Source organism: Corvus brachyrhynchos, unplaced genomic scaffold (genome assembly GCF_000691975.1).
Source record: "Corvus brachyrhynchos isolate BGI_N302 unplaced genomic scaffold, ASM69197v1 scaffold14, whole genome shotgun sequence".
NCBI classification, from domain to species: Eukaryota; Metazoa; Chordata; class Aves; order Passeriformes; family Corvidae; genus Corvus; species Corvus brachyrhynchos.
Genome location: NW_008239110.1, coordinates 20,665,831 through 20,683,828, shown reverse-complemented (window position 1 = coordinate 20,683,828; position 17,998 = coordinate 20,665,831). Strand labels below are relative to the sequence as shown.

The 17,998-nt window shown below is 39.7% G+C and overlaps 2 protein-coding genes across 8 annotated transcripts in view; one reads left to right on the top strand and one right to left on the bottom strand.

Annotated features, from left to right (window-relative positions):
• Window positions 1-3,376, top strand: part of SYNE1 (spectrin repeat containing nuclear envelope protein 1) — a 246,498-nt gene extending 243,122 nt beyond the window's left edge. The window contains exon 148 of the mRNA XM_017739429.1: window positions 2,248-3,376. Within this exon, the coding sequence (XP_017594918.1) occupies window positions 2,248-2,488 (241 nt within the window). The 3' untranslated portion in view covers window positions 2,489-3,376. The remainder of the gene's footprint in view (window positions 1-2,247) is intronic.
• A 10,247-nt stretch (window positions 3,377-13,623) lies between these two features.
• Window positions 13,624-17,998, bottom strand: part of ESR1 (estrogen receptor 1) — a 181,475-nt gene continuing 177,100 nt past the window's right edge. For 6 of the 7 annotated variants that reach the window (XM_017739475.1, XM_017739476.1, XM_017739477.1 and 3 more), the window contains exons 8-9: window positions 17,397-17,580; window positions 13,624-15,535 (exon numbers count right to left, since the gene is read on the bottom strand). In XM_017739475.1, the coding sequence (XP_017594964.1) occupies window positions 15,301-15,535; window positions 17,397-17,580 (419 nt within the window). In that variant the 3' untranslated portion in view covers window positions 13,624-15,300. The remainder of the gene's footprint in view (window positions 15,536-17,396; window positions 17,581-17,998) is intronic. The other variant, XM_008637882.2, reaches the window with a different exon arrangement.

The following is a 17,998-nucleotide window of genomic DNA, read 5'->3' as shown; positions in this document are numbered from 1 at the left end:
GTCTCCTTACCAAATCCACTCTAAGGTGACCCATTCCATTTTTCAGCCAGTTATGTACATTGCAGTGGTGTATCTGCCATAACTACAGGCAGTACAGCACTCAAACTTCGTATAACTCCCCTTCTAAAAATGCTTTTGTAACATTTCACTATTTTCTTATTTGTTTCCACACATTATTCTTCAGTACCCTACTTCACTGCAGAAAAAATGGTTTGCTGTGAATTGTTTTTTGAAAGAAAGTTTATGCTCCTTTTTGAGATCAGCCATGCAAGTTTACATATAGCATTTCTCTTCTTTTTTTTTTTTTTTTTTTGAAAACACAAAGCAAGAAGTGCTAGACTGTGCTACTAAAGGCATAGGAAAAGAACAGAAAAAACAGGTATTAACTTTGCTCCCTTTTGATTCAGCCTTTTGGAAATTCCCATTCTGACACCCAGTGTTGCCCCAGAGTAGCTTTGGGCCAGTGAACAAAGTGACACTTTGCTCATTACCAAACACCAGTTAGCAACTGCAGAAATGTGGCCATTTTTTTATTTGGATTAACAACGTTTATACAATGAGAGCCTTGTAAATAGGTAAGGTGTGCAATCAAATGCTTGGAAGGTAATTAAGCACTCCTTGTTCCCTTTGTTCCTACCTCAGTCCATTAACTTTCTGTCTTAGTATTCTCAGACAGCAGAAGTCCTGATCTAATTGAACTTTAATGTGGAATGCTCTGATGCTGTTCAATGTGCCATGTCCTTTCAATATCTTCTTTATAATACGCGATCCTCCGTTATGCGATAAGCAACTTTCCATCTGGGCTACAACAGTGTGGATTCAGAAACCTCAAGATCTGATGTTTTGATCATCACTGCTTCCTGGGATATTTAGTTCAAGCTAATAATTCAGCATATCTGAGTGTTCATGTATGTGTTGGTCATCTGAACTTTACCAAATCTGCCTGGCTTTGTTCAAGTCTTCATAGTGGAGTGCTACACATAGATGAACAAGAAAATAAAATAATCTCAAGCATAGAAATAATTCTTTTCTGAACATATGGGAAGGAAACCCTTGCTAAGCCTAGCATTGTTTCGAAGATGATACTTTCATTTTTGGATACTTCCCCACACAGATTCAGATTTATTAGAGAGACAGGATCAAAAGAGCAAGGGGAAGTCAAAGAAACAATAGGGAACCATCACCCCATACTTACTTTACTGGGGAGCATTTGACCTCGGCCAATACGCCTGATTTCCCACATCTCCTTATGAGCATTTTTATCTCTTAAACTCTAGGAAACCATAGGTTTTCTGAGGCTTCATAATCATAGCAACCATGCAAATGTATTACAGGAACAGATCTGAGACAAAATTCATGACCTAATGTCCTAATGGCAGAGTTCTTGAAGCAAGTTACTTGAAGGCTCTGAGTTCTTCTGGTTTTGGCTTGTGCTGAAATACAGTATTTTCCCATGCCATTTAATTAGCACACTGAGACTCTCTACAGTTTCAGTCAAAAAGAGAAATGTGAAATTTATGTCTTTATCCTCCATTAAAGTAATAGAATGGATTTTTGAAGTGTCCCTTTGGAAATACTTGTGTTAGATCTCTCCTGCCTCACAGACATGTGATAGGTATGTGCCATTTCAAGTAAGATCCATCAACATATGGGAGTAAATCACTTGGGAGGTGATAGGGTCAAGTCAGTTGAGCAGATAGATTTTAACTGCTGATTCTGTGCAAGAATCAAAATACAATGTGCTTTGTAGAAAATAAGTCCCCATTACCTGCATATTGGTGTATTGATTGACTGAAGATGATGTAACTGAATCTCAATGCATTATACCCTCATGGATACCTTATACATAAACAAATGTAGAAACTTCGGCAAATCAGTTGGGCATTTTAAACAAGAAGGCTTCCTTTTTAGACAGCATGCATTGAACAAATACAACAGGTATGGCCCACCTTTTATTTTCCCGTTCTCTAGCACAGTGCTTTAAGTGGAGAGTCCTCCCCATAAATGATAAAAGGGCTGTGGGGTCACAAAGCCCCTTCTATTGTGATCATTTGGTGTTTTCCTACCCAGTCTAGAAATACGGGGTCTCTTAAGAGTGTTGGGGAAATAGCACGTTCAGTGAAAATACCTCTGCAGTTGTCAATCCAAGTCTGTGCAGCTTGTAAACCAGCCTTCGGGGGAGGTTGACTGCCTCTGCTTGCTGCAGTAATGTTTTAGTGTATTCAAGTGTCCATCTTCTTTTCTCAGGTCCACAAGAGGTGGCTCAGGTTCCTCCCCTTCTGAGGCTGGGCCGGCGTGGCGGTGCCCTTCCTTCTTCCTCAGAGTCCTCAGAGCTGCTCTGCCACTTCAGCTCCTCTTGCTGCTCCTGATCGGGCTGGCGTGCCTGGTGCCAATGACCGAGGAGGATTACAGCTGTGCTATGGCAAACAACTTTGCCCGCTCTTTCCACCCCATGCTAAAGTACATGAATGGTCCTCCTCCATTGTGAAGGAGACCTGTGAGACAGCGGGAGACCTTGCTGGAGTGCTGGCTAGGAGCAAGATGGTTTTAAAGGGTGACAGGGTTTTCAGCATGGCAGCTTTACCTGTCTGGTGTAGCCACCACTGTGCCCGTATCTTTCTCTGCTGGCACTCAGCTCGAAACACATCAGTGTATCAGTATCAAACTGCACAGCGTACACCTGAGTAGCATCATTTCAATACTCGCATCCTGGGTACTAAGGAGGATGCAACGTGTATGAGGGAAACCTCTTCTGTACAGCTTTTGGGATCTTTTAGCCACTTTATATCCAGGTCATTGCCCTGTACTATGCATAGCCAAGGACTTGATACTGTAGATCCTTTCCTGTGTGCTGCTCTAAATGACCCATTAGCCAGTCTTTGTTAAATACCCTCTCAGTATCTACAGTATACAAAATAACCAATGCTTAAGGAATTTTAGAGCATTTGTAACATACAATTTTAAAGAATCTTGTATGGCAATGTATTATTCCCTGTGGTTTCTGTTTCAGGCATGGTGTTCTAACTTTTGCTTTGGATGCACAAGGTGTAAATCTGAGAAGCACTTTTTTAAGGTGTAAAAAAAAAATGGATGTAATAAATAAGATTGCAGAAGTTTTTATGAGGAAAAAATGTTGAATGTCAAGTTGAAAAACAAAGAACATATTTATGTATGTACAGTTTGCTAAGCCAAGTTTTGTTTGTATTGATTTCTTTGCATTTATTATAGATACCATAAAATATTTTGTCTACGTGCTTTTTAATGACAACTATGGAAACCTCTAAGTTTAGAAGGAGATATGTATGGTATAAAAAAAAATAGAAGACATCCATATGCTGCACTTCAAAAAATAATTAAAAATGCTGTAACAAATTAATGGTATTAGGTATATGTTTGAATGAGAAGATCTGGAAAACGACAACTGGCAGAATACATGGGAAGATATTCCGTTAGAAGTTGTGCTGATATTGCAAGCAGTAGATGTTTTGGATTAATGATTTATCACTTCAAGTTTTTCTTCTTTTCAAGCTGCTTCTTGAAGTTCCCTCTCACCTGTGTGGTTTTTTTCTGTCTGTGTTTGGTGTCTGCATCCACGTGCAGCCTTTGAAAATTGGGGTTGTACCAGTCCACACTGAAGCAGATTTTTTCCTATGGGTATACTGGAAACTTCCTAATACTTTCCATAGCAGCTCAATACCAAAATAGATATTTATGTTTTACCCATCGTTATTTTACCCATCGTTATTTTAGTGGAATAGGCCCGAAACACAAGCATAAATAGCAGAAAAACAGAGCAAACTGAAAACTCATTAACTTTCCAGAACTATTGTGAAAACTTGTAGTCTACTCAGTGGCACTTTGCCCATCTTATCTGTCAGAACTCGACTTTGAAAGAACAGGATTCTTCTCAATTATGAAAAAAAATATAGATTATGGCTCTTAAGTTACTGCTCTTTAATAAGCTTGGGGGTTTTGAAGCCATGACACACGCAGTGTGAATTTTTCTTCTAAGTTAGATGTTTTTGCTTAGAATATATTGGCTTGCATGACAGAAATAAAAAAGCCAGAAAAAACTACAAGCACATCAGTTGCTGTTATGTAGAATTACTTTCTGGCATATCATCTTTTGACCTGTTAAGAGGAGAGGGTGATTAGAGGTAGGGAACCACAAGCTGAACTCCAGCATTTGGAAGAGCCAAAATAAGGCTTCCTTTTCAGGTAAGTGTAACATTAACATTTTTGTGAAAAGGATTTTGTATGTTCACAAAATATTTTCAATGTCTGACACTGACACAAGTATGTGTTCTTTTCTAGGCTGAGTTTCCTTCTTTGCTGTTCAGAAGTTATGCGAGGCTAGATTAACATTCATAATCACTGTTTCTTAATAGACAAAGATAAAGAACACACATTTGGGCTACCAGGAACAGATGTTACTTGAAAAAGGCCTTACATAAAATTGACCCCTCCTCTCTTTTCTGGTATTGTTGTCTTTGGTGACATAATTTAATCAGTGGTAATCAGTGCACCTACATGAATAATTCAGTAGTTTATTGGATCTATTAGTCTAGGTCTATGCATGCTTTAGACATCCTTTCATCAGCCAGTCTCTGGGTCTGCTGGTTAATTTTTTGTTGAAAGATATTTTTATTTTCTTTTTTAAAAAACACTGTAAAGGAAAAAAAAACCAGACTAATTTAGGGAGAAATAAGGATTGTCTCCTATTTTCCAGGAAGAAAAGAGTGTGGAAGATCACATCATCAAGTGTCAGTAGTCCTTTAAAATTCAGTGCATTTTTGGCTGATTATTACCTACAGGACATACATGAACTGTCTCTCCTCTGCCTTGCTGATGGTGGACAGTGTCTGTGCTATGATTTTCTTCCTTCCAGGTGTTTCAAAGTTTCTTATGTTCCTACCTTCAAGCTCTGATCTGTAGCCATAGATCTGACCAATTCCATTATAATTTCAAATGTAATTTTGCAGAAGTGGATCTTGATCTTGAAAACTGTCACAAGGAAGGCAAAATGTAAATAAGTCAGCAGGCTCTTTTCAAGTTCCATCCCAAGAGTGCCAGTGACTTGAAGGTCTAGCTTGAGTTGCAAATCCCCATGAGTTATCAACATAGCTTTTATCACCACAGCATGAACCAGGTTAAATTGGGCAACTGTAATGGGGGAGAAAACACACCAAGAAAGATGTCAAGCATTGCAGCCAGTGGCACTAGGTAGTGTGGCAGCCTGGACATATTTCTCATCCTGATAATGGGATGCTGAAACTCTTTAGGAAGTGCTCGAGTGTGAGATGCCCTGTCTCTGTGCTAAGCCTGCAACCCCCTAACATCTCTCCTCTTTATGAAACATCACCTACTTGGGCTCTGCAAACACAAGGGACTGATTTCTGGTAATGCACCTTGAGCCTTGGCATGAGGAAAGGCAGCGCAGGAGCTACCAAACTCTGGGTTTCAATTGAAGGCATGTGTTCAAGCATAGAGATGGTAGACTCTGCCTCTTGGGGAGCTCAGGTCATTACTGTGTTGTATTTTTTCCTGTTTTCTACTGTAGATAAATGCAGTAGCTTCTGTAGAGGTGTAATCATCCCTGCAGCTTGACATACCTTGCAACTCTGAACCTTGCTTATTGGCCTGTGGTCACCTCAGAGCTAGTGAGTGTTTAAAGATAACTGGTTGCTCAGTGACTCCAGACTGTAGTATCAAGGCACTGTGTGATTATGCTTGTATTGATAATAGTGAAAAATAATGAGCACAATTTGCCCTGGACTTCCTGCAGCTGTTAGTGGAGCTTCATTTGTGGACCGTGCTTTGCAAAACCTGAGGCAGACTGCAAAGTGGTATTTAGAGATGTCTGACAGTGTTAGGAGTACAAATGATCTTGACAGAACTAGTGTGGCCTTATTCCTCATAGCTGTGAGCATAATGACACTCATTACCTATTCCCCACCCTGCTCCAGCAGCAATAACAGCTTCTTTCTGCAACAGATCAATTGTTCCTCACCACTGGTTTGCCCCCTTCCAGCTTTGCTGCAAATGCTGTGAACACCTGCAGTATTGCTCTCTCCTTCCTTAGAACTTTTTTCTGCATCTGATTATTGAATGAGAACAAAGATGCTAGGATTGTTTATGAGCAGTCATCCCTGGCCCTTCGTCTTGTGTAATTTGCAGTTGAGAGATCTGTTTACAAGTGATAGCATCTCTCAGCATGCTCATCATCATCATGTGCATCATCTGAGTGGATGTGTGTCTCTGTGTTCAAAGGCGTGACAGAAACTGGTTACTAAAACTACAGATGCTATCAAGACTTAGCAACTGTAGGACGATTCTGAGAACTAAGAGCAAGTCAAAGAGAAAAAATGTAGATTCTGAAGCAATAGAAACCATTGATCTGCTCCCTTTCTGGAATATACCATATTTTATTTGGTGTTTAAAGCAATAGATGATGGAAAGGAAAAAAAGCAAAATAGTGAGTTTTGGTTTAAGCTGGGTGGTTTGGCAGCAGTCAAATGCAGAATTCATCTAGAACAGTGTTTGTCTAAATTGAGGGGGGGAAAGGGAGTGCAGGAGGGGGTCATTTGTCTTTTGGGTTGTGTGTATTACAGGCACAGAGTTCCCTGCATAAGGGAGCTTGTCTAGGTACTGGCTGAGTGGTTTTAATCTTGGCAGCATGTTGTGTAATGCACTACAGCCAGCTGAATTCTACTGTTGTTGCACTGTTCCGCCACAATTAGACCCAGAGGGACATAGGGGTACAACCTGTATTTGGGAGAAGTTATGCTGTGGTAATAATATTAAGAACATTAGAATATTTTAATAATATTCCCAAAAGATAAATAAATAGGAATGATTTAGAGAATTAATTTGTCTTCCCAGAAACCAGTAGATAAAAATCTGTGAAACAAGATAAAAGGAAATGAATAACTGCAAGCTGAAGCACTGAAGATTTGTCATAGACTAAGGCCTGGTTAAGTGATAGAAATCAGAATTTTGGTAAATGATTGCTCTAAAAGCAGAGAGCTGAAAGCTGTAACATCTATTGTTCAGTGCCACCTAATATGTCATTCCAGAAATGAACTAGTCAAAACTGCTTTGTTCAAGTAAGAATCTATTTACAGACCTGAGACGCAGCAAATGGATTTGACCACAGTGAGGTCTGAATAACACTGGCACATTTAACTTTTTGGAAAGACAGGAAAAGGAAAAGTAAAGTAGGAAAGTATTGTCCGTGTCTTGTATCAAAGGTATCCTTGGTGGGTCGGGGGGGGCGGGGGAGGTGTGCTAGAGAGCTCTTCTGATCAGGGATCATGCAGATGTGGATGTAGTTTGCACACAGGTTACTCAGGTCAGGCTTTTTTTGTTTTCTGGCATGTTGTAATTCCTGGGAGACTTCTATTTATTGATGTTGTAATTGTGGTTTTTTCCATTCCTTTGGTTTTAGAAAGGAGGTTTTAAAGAACAGCTTGAATTAAACCTACCAGATTCCACTTTTTTATGTAAGTGCTCACAAGGCTATCCAAGAAGTGGGACATTCACAGCTGTATTATTCTTTTCATAAACAATTCAGAAATTGTCTGGGAAGCTCTCCTGGACATAGAGCGGCAGGTTAAAACACATGGTTACAATTTTGACTCCTTTGCTAAACTTGAAGTATTGTGCAGGCAGGTATGGAGACCATGGGGGAAAGGGGAGAAAGAATTACTGGAAGAAAGCATGATGCTGCAGCATTTTGGTTATAGATAGATAGACAGACAGACAGATACAAAGAAGACATTTTTGAGCTGTAGTTTCTTCTCCTATTTTCAGATTTAATGTAAGGAAAAATTAATCTTGTAAGGGCAGACTAGAATTCAGTCTTTTCTGCTTTCATACAAATGCCTAAACTTTCAAGTTTTTATGTGCCCTGTCACCACTAAATGGACAGCACTTTTTGCTCATCTCTAGAGTATAACATTTTTGTTCACCTTTCCATGGATGACACAAGTTGTGAAGAGGTGAGTGAAAAATAAAATAGAATCTGACAAGAAGCAAATCTTTCTGTCTTAGCAGCATTCAGTCTTTACCTGTAGAGGAGATAAATACCTTAGTCCCAAAAGTGTTGCAAAATCTGGCTAAAAAATGCCTGAAAACACATCCTTTCCTCACATGCACATTTTTCACCTATTTAAAATGGTAACATTCTGAAGTTGTGCGCAAATGTGTAGGAATGGAAGACAGCAGGAGATAAATTTCGTATCACCTGTATGCCTGCAGAAATGAAGACATTAGCAGAATGACACCTAAATACTGCAGCACAAAGTTCTTAAAGGGACATGAGAGCTAGGGCCCAGTAAAGATGAGCCAGGAGTTTTAGCTGCAAAAGCTCTGCAGTGAAAGGCATGTCCTTGCTGTATCATTTCTCAAACTTCTTCACCCAATACATATAAGAAATTGGGAATAAACCTGGAGCTTTGGATGGCTCTTGACAACTGAAATGTGCCCAGTGCCCAGCTGCAGAGGCCCTGCTTCTGGTGGGTGCTGGGTGTCTGAGCAAAGTGACATCTCATCCACCTTCTCCCATCACAGAACACATATCATGGGAGGGAAAGAAGATGAGGGAGACAGACTCTTTTCAGTTGTTGCCACTGTCAGGGCGAAAGGCAGTGGGCACAAATTAAACCACATGAAATTCCATCTGAGCACAGACAAAATATTTTATAACGTGAAGATCATCCAACACTGGAAAAGGGTGCCCAGAGAGATAGAAGGGTCTCCTTTTGTGATGGCCCTTAGCAATCATCTTTAGGTGATTCCTCTGAGCCAGGAATTGGACTAGACAGTCTCCAGCAATGCATTCCCAGCTCGCTGCACTGTGATGCTGCGTGGTCATATCGTGCTGCAGAAAGAGATGGGCAAAAGAATGCCTCATCTCAGGTACTGTACAATGCCAGGCAGCGTGCAATACTTTGCTCATTCAAATTGTTAAAATTTTTGCAGAGGTAAGTATGTTCAGACTTTATCTGTGAAGTTTTTAACTTAGGAGTGCCATGTTTTTGATCTTACAGGAATATTCTCTTATCTAGCTGCTTTTTTTGGGTTAAGCCTGTGAGTTCAGCATCATGTAGCAGCTGTCTTCTTAAGCCACTTCCCATGAACTGTAAGTGCTCATTTGGTCCCGTAGTTAAAAAATTGTATAAAGCTATGGAATGGTGTCATATTTTGAGTCAGCATTGAAAATTAGTTTGTTATTTTGAGCACATGTACATGTGCAATTAGTTCCTATTGCTCTGACCCACCCTTTGTGGCCAAAGAAGCAACTTTCAGTCAAGTTCTTTGTCATGGAAGCATATTGCAAAACAATCACATGATTTGGAACCCTTGTTCAGTTCTACTCAGCACTTAGTAATCCCAGCAGTCTCCAGCTTTCTTTTAGAGTCTGAATAGGCTATTTGCTTTCATATTTGACAAACTGTAAGGTGAGGCTTCATATGAACAAAGTATATTGCCTGTTTTGTCTTCATCGAGATGATAGAATTGAGGTAATAATCTTATAATTTTTTCCTTGTAAGTTCAGTGAAACATCCCATAAAAGCAAACAGCTTTTTCATATATATTCATATAAGAAAAGGACCTATGAGCCAGTTCAACAGTCCCATGTTGAAACCAGCATGGCACAGAAAATAGATGAAAAAAAATCAACACAGGGACCATATTTTCTCTGTTATGCAAATCCTATAGATGACTGGTTTCTTTGCAAACACCAAATATGATTTTGAGATTATTTTACAGAATAGAGTTGAGTTCCAAGTGGTCTTATGTCAATAAAAGTATATTTCATTTCTTTTCATCCCTTCCTGATGGCTTAATCAAGATAATTTTTTTTTCTTCACTTGGGAAAGGAGTCCTATTTGCCTTGATACAAGCTAGCTCATGGTAATTGGCAGCCAGCTACAGAAGGCTAAATTCACACAATTTGTCTCTTCTGCCATAATCTATTTCACAACCCAAAATAAGGAATGTAAAGCAAAATACTAAGAACATTAAAGCATATAAAGTACTAGGTACTTAGGTTACTTCCCTGGTGTCATTAGGATTACTAACTACACCTAGCTTCTTGTTGATACGGCCACTCTGATGCTTTTCAGGAAAAGTGAAGGAACTAACAGTTTTCACCTTCACACAAAAAGAGATGCATTCTCCTCTGATGCTTTTCAGGAAAAGTGAAGGAACTAAGAAACAGTTTTCACCTTCACACAGAAAGAGATGCATTCTGATTCTTTCAAAAACGATGTGCCATTTTGCTGTCTGCTGGAAAACAATAAGCAGAGAAGCATATTTTTAAAACATGCAAAAGACAAATGAAACAATGTGTTCTGATCAATTCTTTATTTTCAACATCAAATACATTGATAAAAATCTTGCACCAATCAGGTAGCCTACCAGATTTTTTATTTAGACTGTTTTAGAACTTTTTTAGGTGCAAAACAAAGACAAAAATACCTCACCAAAACCAAAGACATCAATAATTTCATATGCATCAGTGAAAGAACAGAATACTTTGACAAATACATTATGACAGCTGAGCCTATGCCAAAGAAAGGACTTTGCATTGACAGACTAAATAGTGCACACAAAAGCACTGGTTTCATAATACATACAATAAGGTAATACATAAAGTGGCTTGATAATGCAAGTCTCGTGACCAGCAGTCTATCCCTTCCTTTTTCAATGAGCACTTTCTGAAGAAACAGACTTCTAATTGTAGGCACACACAGGATTACAGAGTTTACTAATTTGCAAGATGGCAGCATGTAATTTTTTTTAAATTTTTGTTTATTTATTTAGGCACATTTGAATGCAAAAGAATTTAATTTCTTTTTAACACAGTGCAAAACCAAATACCCTTTATGGGCAACAATCACCTTGAAAACAACTTTCAGGATATAAGGCTACCTACATTTGCAGGATGAAAGGGAACTGTGAGTAGAAAGGATAGGACATTAATATTGGGAAAACATTCCTTTTAAACTCTCAGATCAATTTGAGATTATGCTACAGGTGCAGGTGACAGCAAAGACTGGTTTGTATTATGATACCATCATTACCATCCCCCTTCTATTACACGTGTTGATGTCCTCTCTGTAAAGCCGTACCACGGTTGTAAAACATCCATCTCTTTATTCGAAGTGAGAAATGCACTTCACGCACGTTCAGCTGAGAATGCCTTATATACAAAATCCCAATATCTGTAGGTTGAGTTGCACTCTAATTTTAATTTTTTAGGATACTATATACACAAGAGGGTCTTGCCATGTTCTTACCTAAGCCTGTAATAAGACTAAAGACCTACTGAGGCAGAATTTTTACTTTGTTGGTAGTTTGCTTATTTTTAAACATTTGGCACAGCTCTTAAGGAATCAGTTGGCATCAACTGAAATGGACAGAGGCTCCAATACAAACCCTGGCTCTTGTGAAGGGGATGGTTTGAGGGGTTTTTGTTTTCTTTTTTTCAGCTTAGGGTCCAGTGATCTGGTGACATCCTTGCAATATCCTTGGGAGCTCAGTTCCAATTATTTCTTTAATGACATTTTTAAACCCCTCAGTGTAGAGAAGGAGAAAAATCATCAAGTGACGTCACTGAAATATAATAGTAGATTTACCACAACACACACCAAGAAACTTCCATTAAACTATTTTACCCCAGTACAAATCTTAGTACCCTAACTGGGAGTTTTACCTGAGACAAAGTCTGCAACATTGAGAGAGACATGGCTCAAACCACTATAAACCAGAGTAGCTTTCACATATTCAAACACCACGTATTCTGACACCACTAAGTGCTACACATCTCCCTGTCTCCTCTTCTACCTCCCAAGCTTTTTGCAATACTTCAGTAACAACCATGTTCTCAAGCAAAGCAAATTCATCTGGTCTATTTATGTTTGCCTTGTGCTGGTATTACATTGCCTATGTTTCTAGAGGGTTTTTTTTGGTTTTTGATGCTTTTGTTTTTTTAAAAAAATCCATGTATAAACGTTACAAAATAATTATTTTGTTAGCTGTCCAGAGACATCACTATGAATGTTTTGGTAAAAGCATAATTAGCTGCCTTGAAATTTTTTCTTTCAATTTTTTTTTTACATGCTATATATTTTTATGTAATATCCAGCACCAGATATTCAGGTAGTACTGGTTTGTCAGCTGCATATATAAAGTATATATGTATATATATACACACAGAAAATAGCATCTTGTGAAATAACAATTACCAATAGTCAGGCACAATTTTTTGCATACACGAGAGCATAATTCAGAATTACATATGAAAAAAGTTGCTATTTTTGTATCGTAGACTTCATTTAATCAATTGAATAGCTACATTCATCTGTCTGATATGGGGCCATCTTTATAGATAACTCTGGGAAGGTTACTATATGCATTAAAGTGCTGCTTCAATTAAAATCTCATTAAAATGTTAACAAAGTGACATGGATCTTAAATCTGCCCCGAGGTAAATTAATGTATTACTGGGAATCACTCTTACTCTTTCTAGGTTGCCCTTCACTGTTGTCACCACAAACATGGGAGGACTGGTTGAAAGCTAAATTGCTTCCTTGCAAGGGCTGAGCCTAGGAAAGCATTCATAATTATTGCAAGCTGACTGATATTATTCTATATATTCCAAGACACATTCTGCCTGCTGCATACCACTTCAAATCATGCTTTTCCATCTTCACTGGGAAAACCTGCTGAGTGTAAAGGTCCTTGCCCTATATAGGTACGATCCAAATCTGACCCTCTGTTGTGAATTGCTCTCCATTAACTACCCTTTATCCTCTAGGTCAAATTTACACTTGAATCGATGTAATTGACCTGTTCAGGGATGTAGGAAGGGAGGCATTCATTTAAACCAATTTGCCTTCCAGCTTGTGATCTTGATCTTTGTGTTCTGTCCTAGAGTACACCAAGTTGCATGTACAGTATTTAAAGAGCAACTCTAATGCACACTGGGCTACAAGTGAATGATGATGGTGTAAGCAAGATAATTTAACTACAGGGACTCCTGTTCTCCATTCAGATCTTATCCTGCACTCATTTCAGTGAACTCATGGTTTTTCTAACATATCTGAAAAACAGCTACTAAAAAAACCCAAAATGTCCATTTTCTTTCATGACATTTAGGAGCCCTCAAAAAGCCCTTAGGTACCAAATTAGCATGCGTGCGCACACACACACACACACACACACACACACACACATGCTTTTACTGAATACACAAAAAGACAAAACCTTCAGCACATTCAGAAGAAAAATGACACTACAATATGCATCAAGAAAAGGCCTATGAGCTTACGGTGATTGCTTCACATGTTTAGGCTCGAACAGTTTTCGAGGAATCTTCTCAAACGTAGGTAGCATCTAGCTTTAGACTTTCAAACTGCTCATATACTCAGATATGTACATGAAACTATTATAGACACCATTATGTACATTCACTAAAGAATTGAATTCCTTGACTTGAAGCACAAACCCGTCCTATGCCTTGCTGCCTTCACAATTGCAGTGAAATTTGATCTCACTGTACACAGGCTATGCCTGCATGACAGGGAGCGTAATTAGACATAGGCACTCATTCCAATCAACATAAAGGTTTCAACTACAGTAAAAGAAGCATCCCTGAACCCTTTCACTAGCACTGTGGCCAGCTGCTATGGAGCAGCCTACACTCATGCTAGGAAGCATCCTCACTGGCAGGGTGGTTGCTTCCAACCAGCTATTGGAATAGTCCCTGGTCCGTGCTAACTCCCAATCTGCACCTGTCAACCAGAAGTGCAGATAGCACAGGCAAAGTTTATCATTAGATTAGTAAAATATCCCTGGCATATGTAATAATCTCATTCCAGTACCCAGCAAAGTTCCCTGACGTTTAATTTTCTAGCATAGAGGCAGTCAAACAGCAGCACCAACTCCTACTTTGGATAGCATATCGTGTATTTCTTCAGTCTCTTTCATGTCTTGTTGAAACTCTTGACGTCAGTGGACCTTTTGTAGATTTACAGTTGGTCTGAAGAATCAGACTGATCCTTATGAATATCCTTAGGAGCTACAGACATGCATGGAGAAAGATAGGTTTATCCTTCTGGACATGCAGTCCCAGAGTCTACACCATGTCTGAGGCTCATTGCCCAGTTTTGGTGTCACAGGTGGGCCAGCTCTTAACAGCGATTTTGAAACATACCACAAGAGCCAAAGAAAGCCAAGGCAAGGAAAATCCTGCTGCTCTGACTGTGATGCCAGCCCTCCCACACACAGCTAGACCACACTCTGCTGAGTGGGATGGGACCATCCCACCCTTCTGTGCCAGTCTCGCACTGGTGTCCTAACCCCTTGCTTTGTAGCACAACAAAGCATGGGACAGGGGGAGGGATTTTTTGTAAATAGTGCTGGATCCTGTATGTGTGTGAAGACCTTTCTTTAAGACCTGATGATTTTTGTAATCATCTGGTCTGATTCAACAGTATTTCTCTATGTTATCACTTTTTGCCATGTTGCCCTGCATTTACACTCTTGGGCAACAGAACAATTTAGCTTTCTAGGATCAGACAAGATAGCATGCATGCAAAGCAATTCATCTAGAGGATATGATAAGGGTACCTAAAAGTTTGGTCAGAATGAGCTTGAGAGGGAGTTTTCTGGTGATGTAAGCCAGCGAGGTAAAACAGTGTGATTCTCAGACAGCCGTTTCTTTATACTGTAGGAAGAAAAGAGGCAGGAATCTTAACTAGACTACCAAGGCAGTCCCTCGCAGTGCAGCTTCACTACGGCACGCTAAGATGCCAGTCAACATTCTGTTTACACTGCCCAAGAAGTCATCCAGAATCTCTACCAAACTGCTTCAAAGTTTCAAGCAAGTAAAGCATTAAGGGAGCTCAGGATTTTGGGTGGATATTAACAAAGACTATCACTCATGAAGATACCAATATGCCTGGGTGGTATGGCCTATCAATTTATAGTAAGATGAATGTATGGTTTAGATTAGGACTTAGTTACCCAAATAACATGCAAAATTAAATAAAAACACTGCAAATTTTAAATCAAGTTAGCCTGACAATCCTTGCTGGCTGTCCATGGCAATGAAATGTCTTCTGTTTAGGATAAGCAATCAATTTAGGCAAGCGCTTGACAAACACTCATATGGAAAATGCTGGTGTCTGTTGTCACTGGAGTGTTTTCAAAGGTGGCACTATAGATGAAATGAAGCATGAGCTAGTACACTGCTGGGTTTCTCATACCATCGTATATGCTGACTTCTGTTTATATCGTATTCTGCGTATTCTCCTCTTCTTTGCTGTTTACATAAAAAGACTGTAAGGAATGAGATGAAGCTGATGCCGCTGTCAGCTGACTTCGGTTCTCCTCTTCCATGGGTTCAGCACTCCTGGCTGCTGGGGCGTGCAGTCGGTGAGCGTCCAGCATCTCCAGCAAGAGATCGTAGAGTGGAACTACATTCTTACACTTCATATTGTACAGGTGCTCCATTCCTTTGTTGCTGTGTGTTGTGAGGAAACAACAGTTACTTTCCAAACATGCTATGGGGAAAAAAAAAGCTACCAGCTAATAGTATTTGCTGGGTTCATATAAACCCTGTTTTGTCCAAAACAACTAACTTAGCAGTACATTTGCTCTACACATCTGCTACAGTATAAGCAGAAGGCAGCACCTGCAAAGAACATTGCAGGCTGCCTGTGGTCAAGGTGCCTTCTAAAGGTTTCTCTTTTGCTCTTCTTTTCCTAAAAAGTAGCCTAGAGCACACAGACTCTTAACTTAGCCACTGTGACTTAAGAGGATGGGATGAATTTTGCCTTTTCCATAATAAAAAAGTATCAGTTTTCTTTCCTGGAAAATAAGCTCAATCAATTTCTTAGCAAAAGCTCACTTATAATAGTACCCGTTCACAAAACTATGAAACAAAAATTAACTGTACTATACATCTAGAATTTCCTTAATTGTAAAAATTCTTCTTAGAGGGGGAAAAAAAAGGATCATTAACACAAGGACAAAGAAACTCTACAAAATGACACAAGTTAAAAAAAACCACATACACACATCCCTTCACTTTTTCCCAAAGATCTGTGTATCAGTCCAGGAGGTAAAATCTGCATGTTTCAGCTTTTCATCAGTAGCTATGATGTGTTGCTCACTCTAATTTAAATTTTATTAGCTGAAATAATGAAAAGTTAAGTCTGTGTAACAATATCTCCTGTGCTTTCATAATTATAAAATCTATAGCATACCTTTGTAGAAATTTATCACGTTAACACTTCATCCATTGAGCAGCTGCCTTAAGAGGTAATTTGGGAGAATCATTTGCTGCAATTACTAACAGTGTGTCAGGCAGCTCACCTCTGATTAGCAAAAGGCATGGTCCTCTAGATTGGAATTTAGTAGCTCTGCATTTATGCTCATCCATACAATTCACATAATGATCCTAATCTCTTTTCTAAAGTGATTGGTAATCACGACACTTGGGAAAAGTGGCTACATAAAAGCGATAGTTTTATTAAATCTTATCTTCTAAGAGACTAAAGTTTGCAGAGCTAGGCTACTTCTACATTAATATTCTACTCAGTACTTTTCAAACACCTGTGTCCGGGTCTGGGGTCCTCACCCTGAGAAAAACTTAGACCTGTTAGAACAGGTTCAGAGCAGGGCCACGAAGATGATCCAAGGGCTGGAGCACCTTTCCTGTGAGAAAGGCTGAGAGAATGTGGGTTGTTCAGCCTGGAGAAGAGAAGGCTCTAAGACCTTCCAGAAGCCTTCCAGTACTTGAAGGGGGCCTCAAAGAGAGCTGGAGAGGAACTTTTCACAAGGGCATGTAGTGACAGGACAAGGGAGGATGGCTTCAAATTGAAAGACAGCAAGTTTAGATTAGGTACTAGGAAGAAATTCTTTACTGAGGGTAGTGAGGCACTAGAACAGGTTGTCCAGAGAAACTGTGGGTCCCCCATCCCTACAAGTGTTCAAGGCCAGGTTGGACTGGGCTCTGAGCAACCTGATCTAAGTGGAAGGCGTCCCTGCCCATATCAGGAGGGTTGGAACTATACGTTCTTTAAGGTCCCTTCCAACCCAGGCCATTCTATGATTCTAAGACACACATAAGATTAAAAGCAGATACTTATTACCCTAAAACTTTTAGCACTATCAAAACAAAAAGCAGAGGAAATGACATCCAGAAGAAACAAATGGGGTAAACATTTTAATGTGGAAAGCTTTTTTTTTTTTTTTTTCCCTGTTACAGCCCTTCACACAGTTTCCACTCCCACCCATGAAGGAAAAGTGTGCATGTGCATTTGTGACACCTCTCTTGCATGGGCCCAGCACAGAAGTGCTGACTATGTGCTTGGTCTCACCTCATGTGTCTGATGTGAGAGAGGATGAGGAGGAGCTGAGCCAGTCGTCTGTGTTGCTGCTGCAGAGAAAGGCCTGACTTAGCCATTAAGTGTATCAGAGTGTCTGTGATTTTATCCAGGACACGGTGAATATAGTCCTTCTCTTCCAGAGATTTCAAGGTGCTGGAAAGAAAAGTGTACACACCTAGAGTAGGAGGGAGAAAGAAAACAAACAAACCCCAGACAAAAATTACTTTGGTGGACTCAAGATATGCCTTGTGCTGCCTCTTAAGCTGTGTTAAACCATGGGATCTGACTGTGAGCCAGCTCTCCTGCTTGGAAGCCAGGTCGCTGCTTTGAATGACCCTGGAGCATGGATTTGGTCACTGTGGGCAAAGCAGGAGGAGAAAGACAATGCCTCTTCCCTGCCTGGGTCCCACCAAGGTCTGTAGCAGGTGCTGGGTGACACCTGCAGCTAGACCTACCTGTGGGCTGTGCTCTTCGCTTGGTCACTTGACTCTGAAACCTTGAGGAGATGTTATTCCCCTTGAAAGCTCTGTAATACTTACCAACCCAAGCTTTCAGCAGCTTTTGCCATTTTTCCTGCTGTATAGTATTTGATT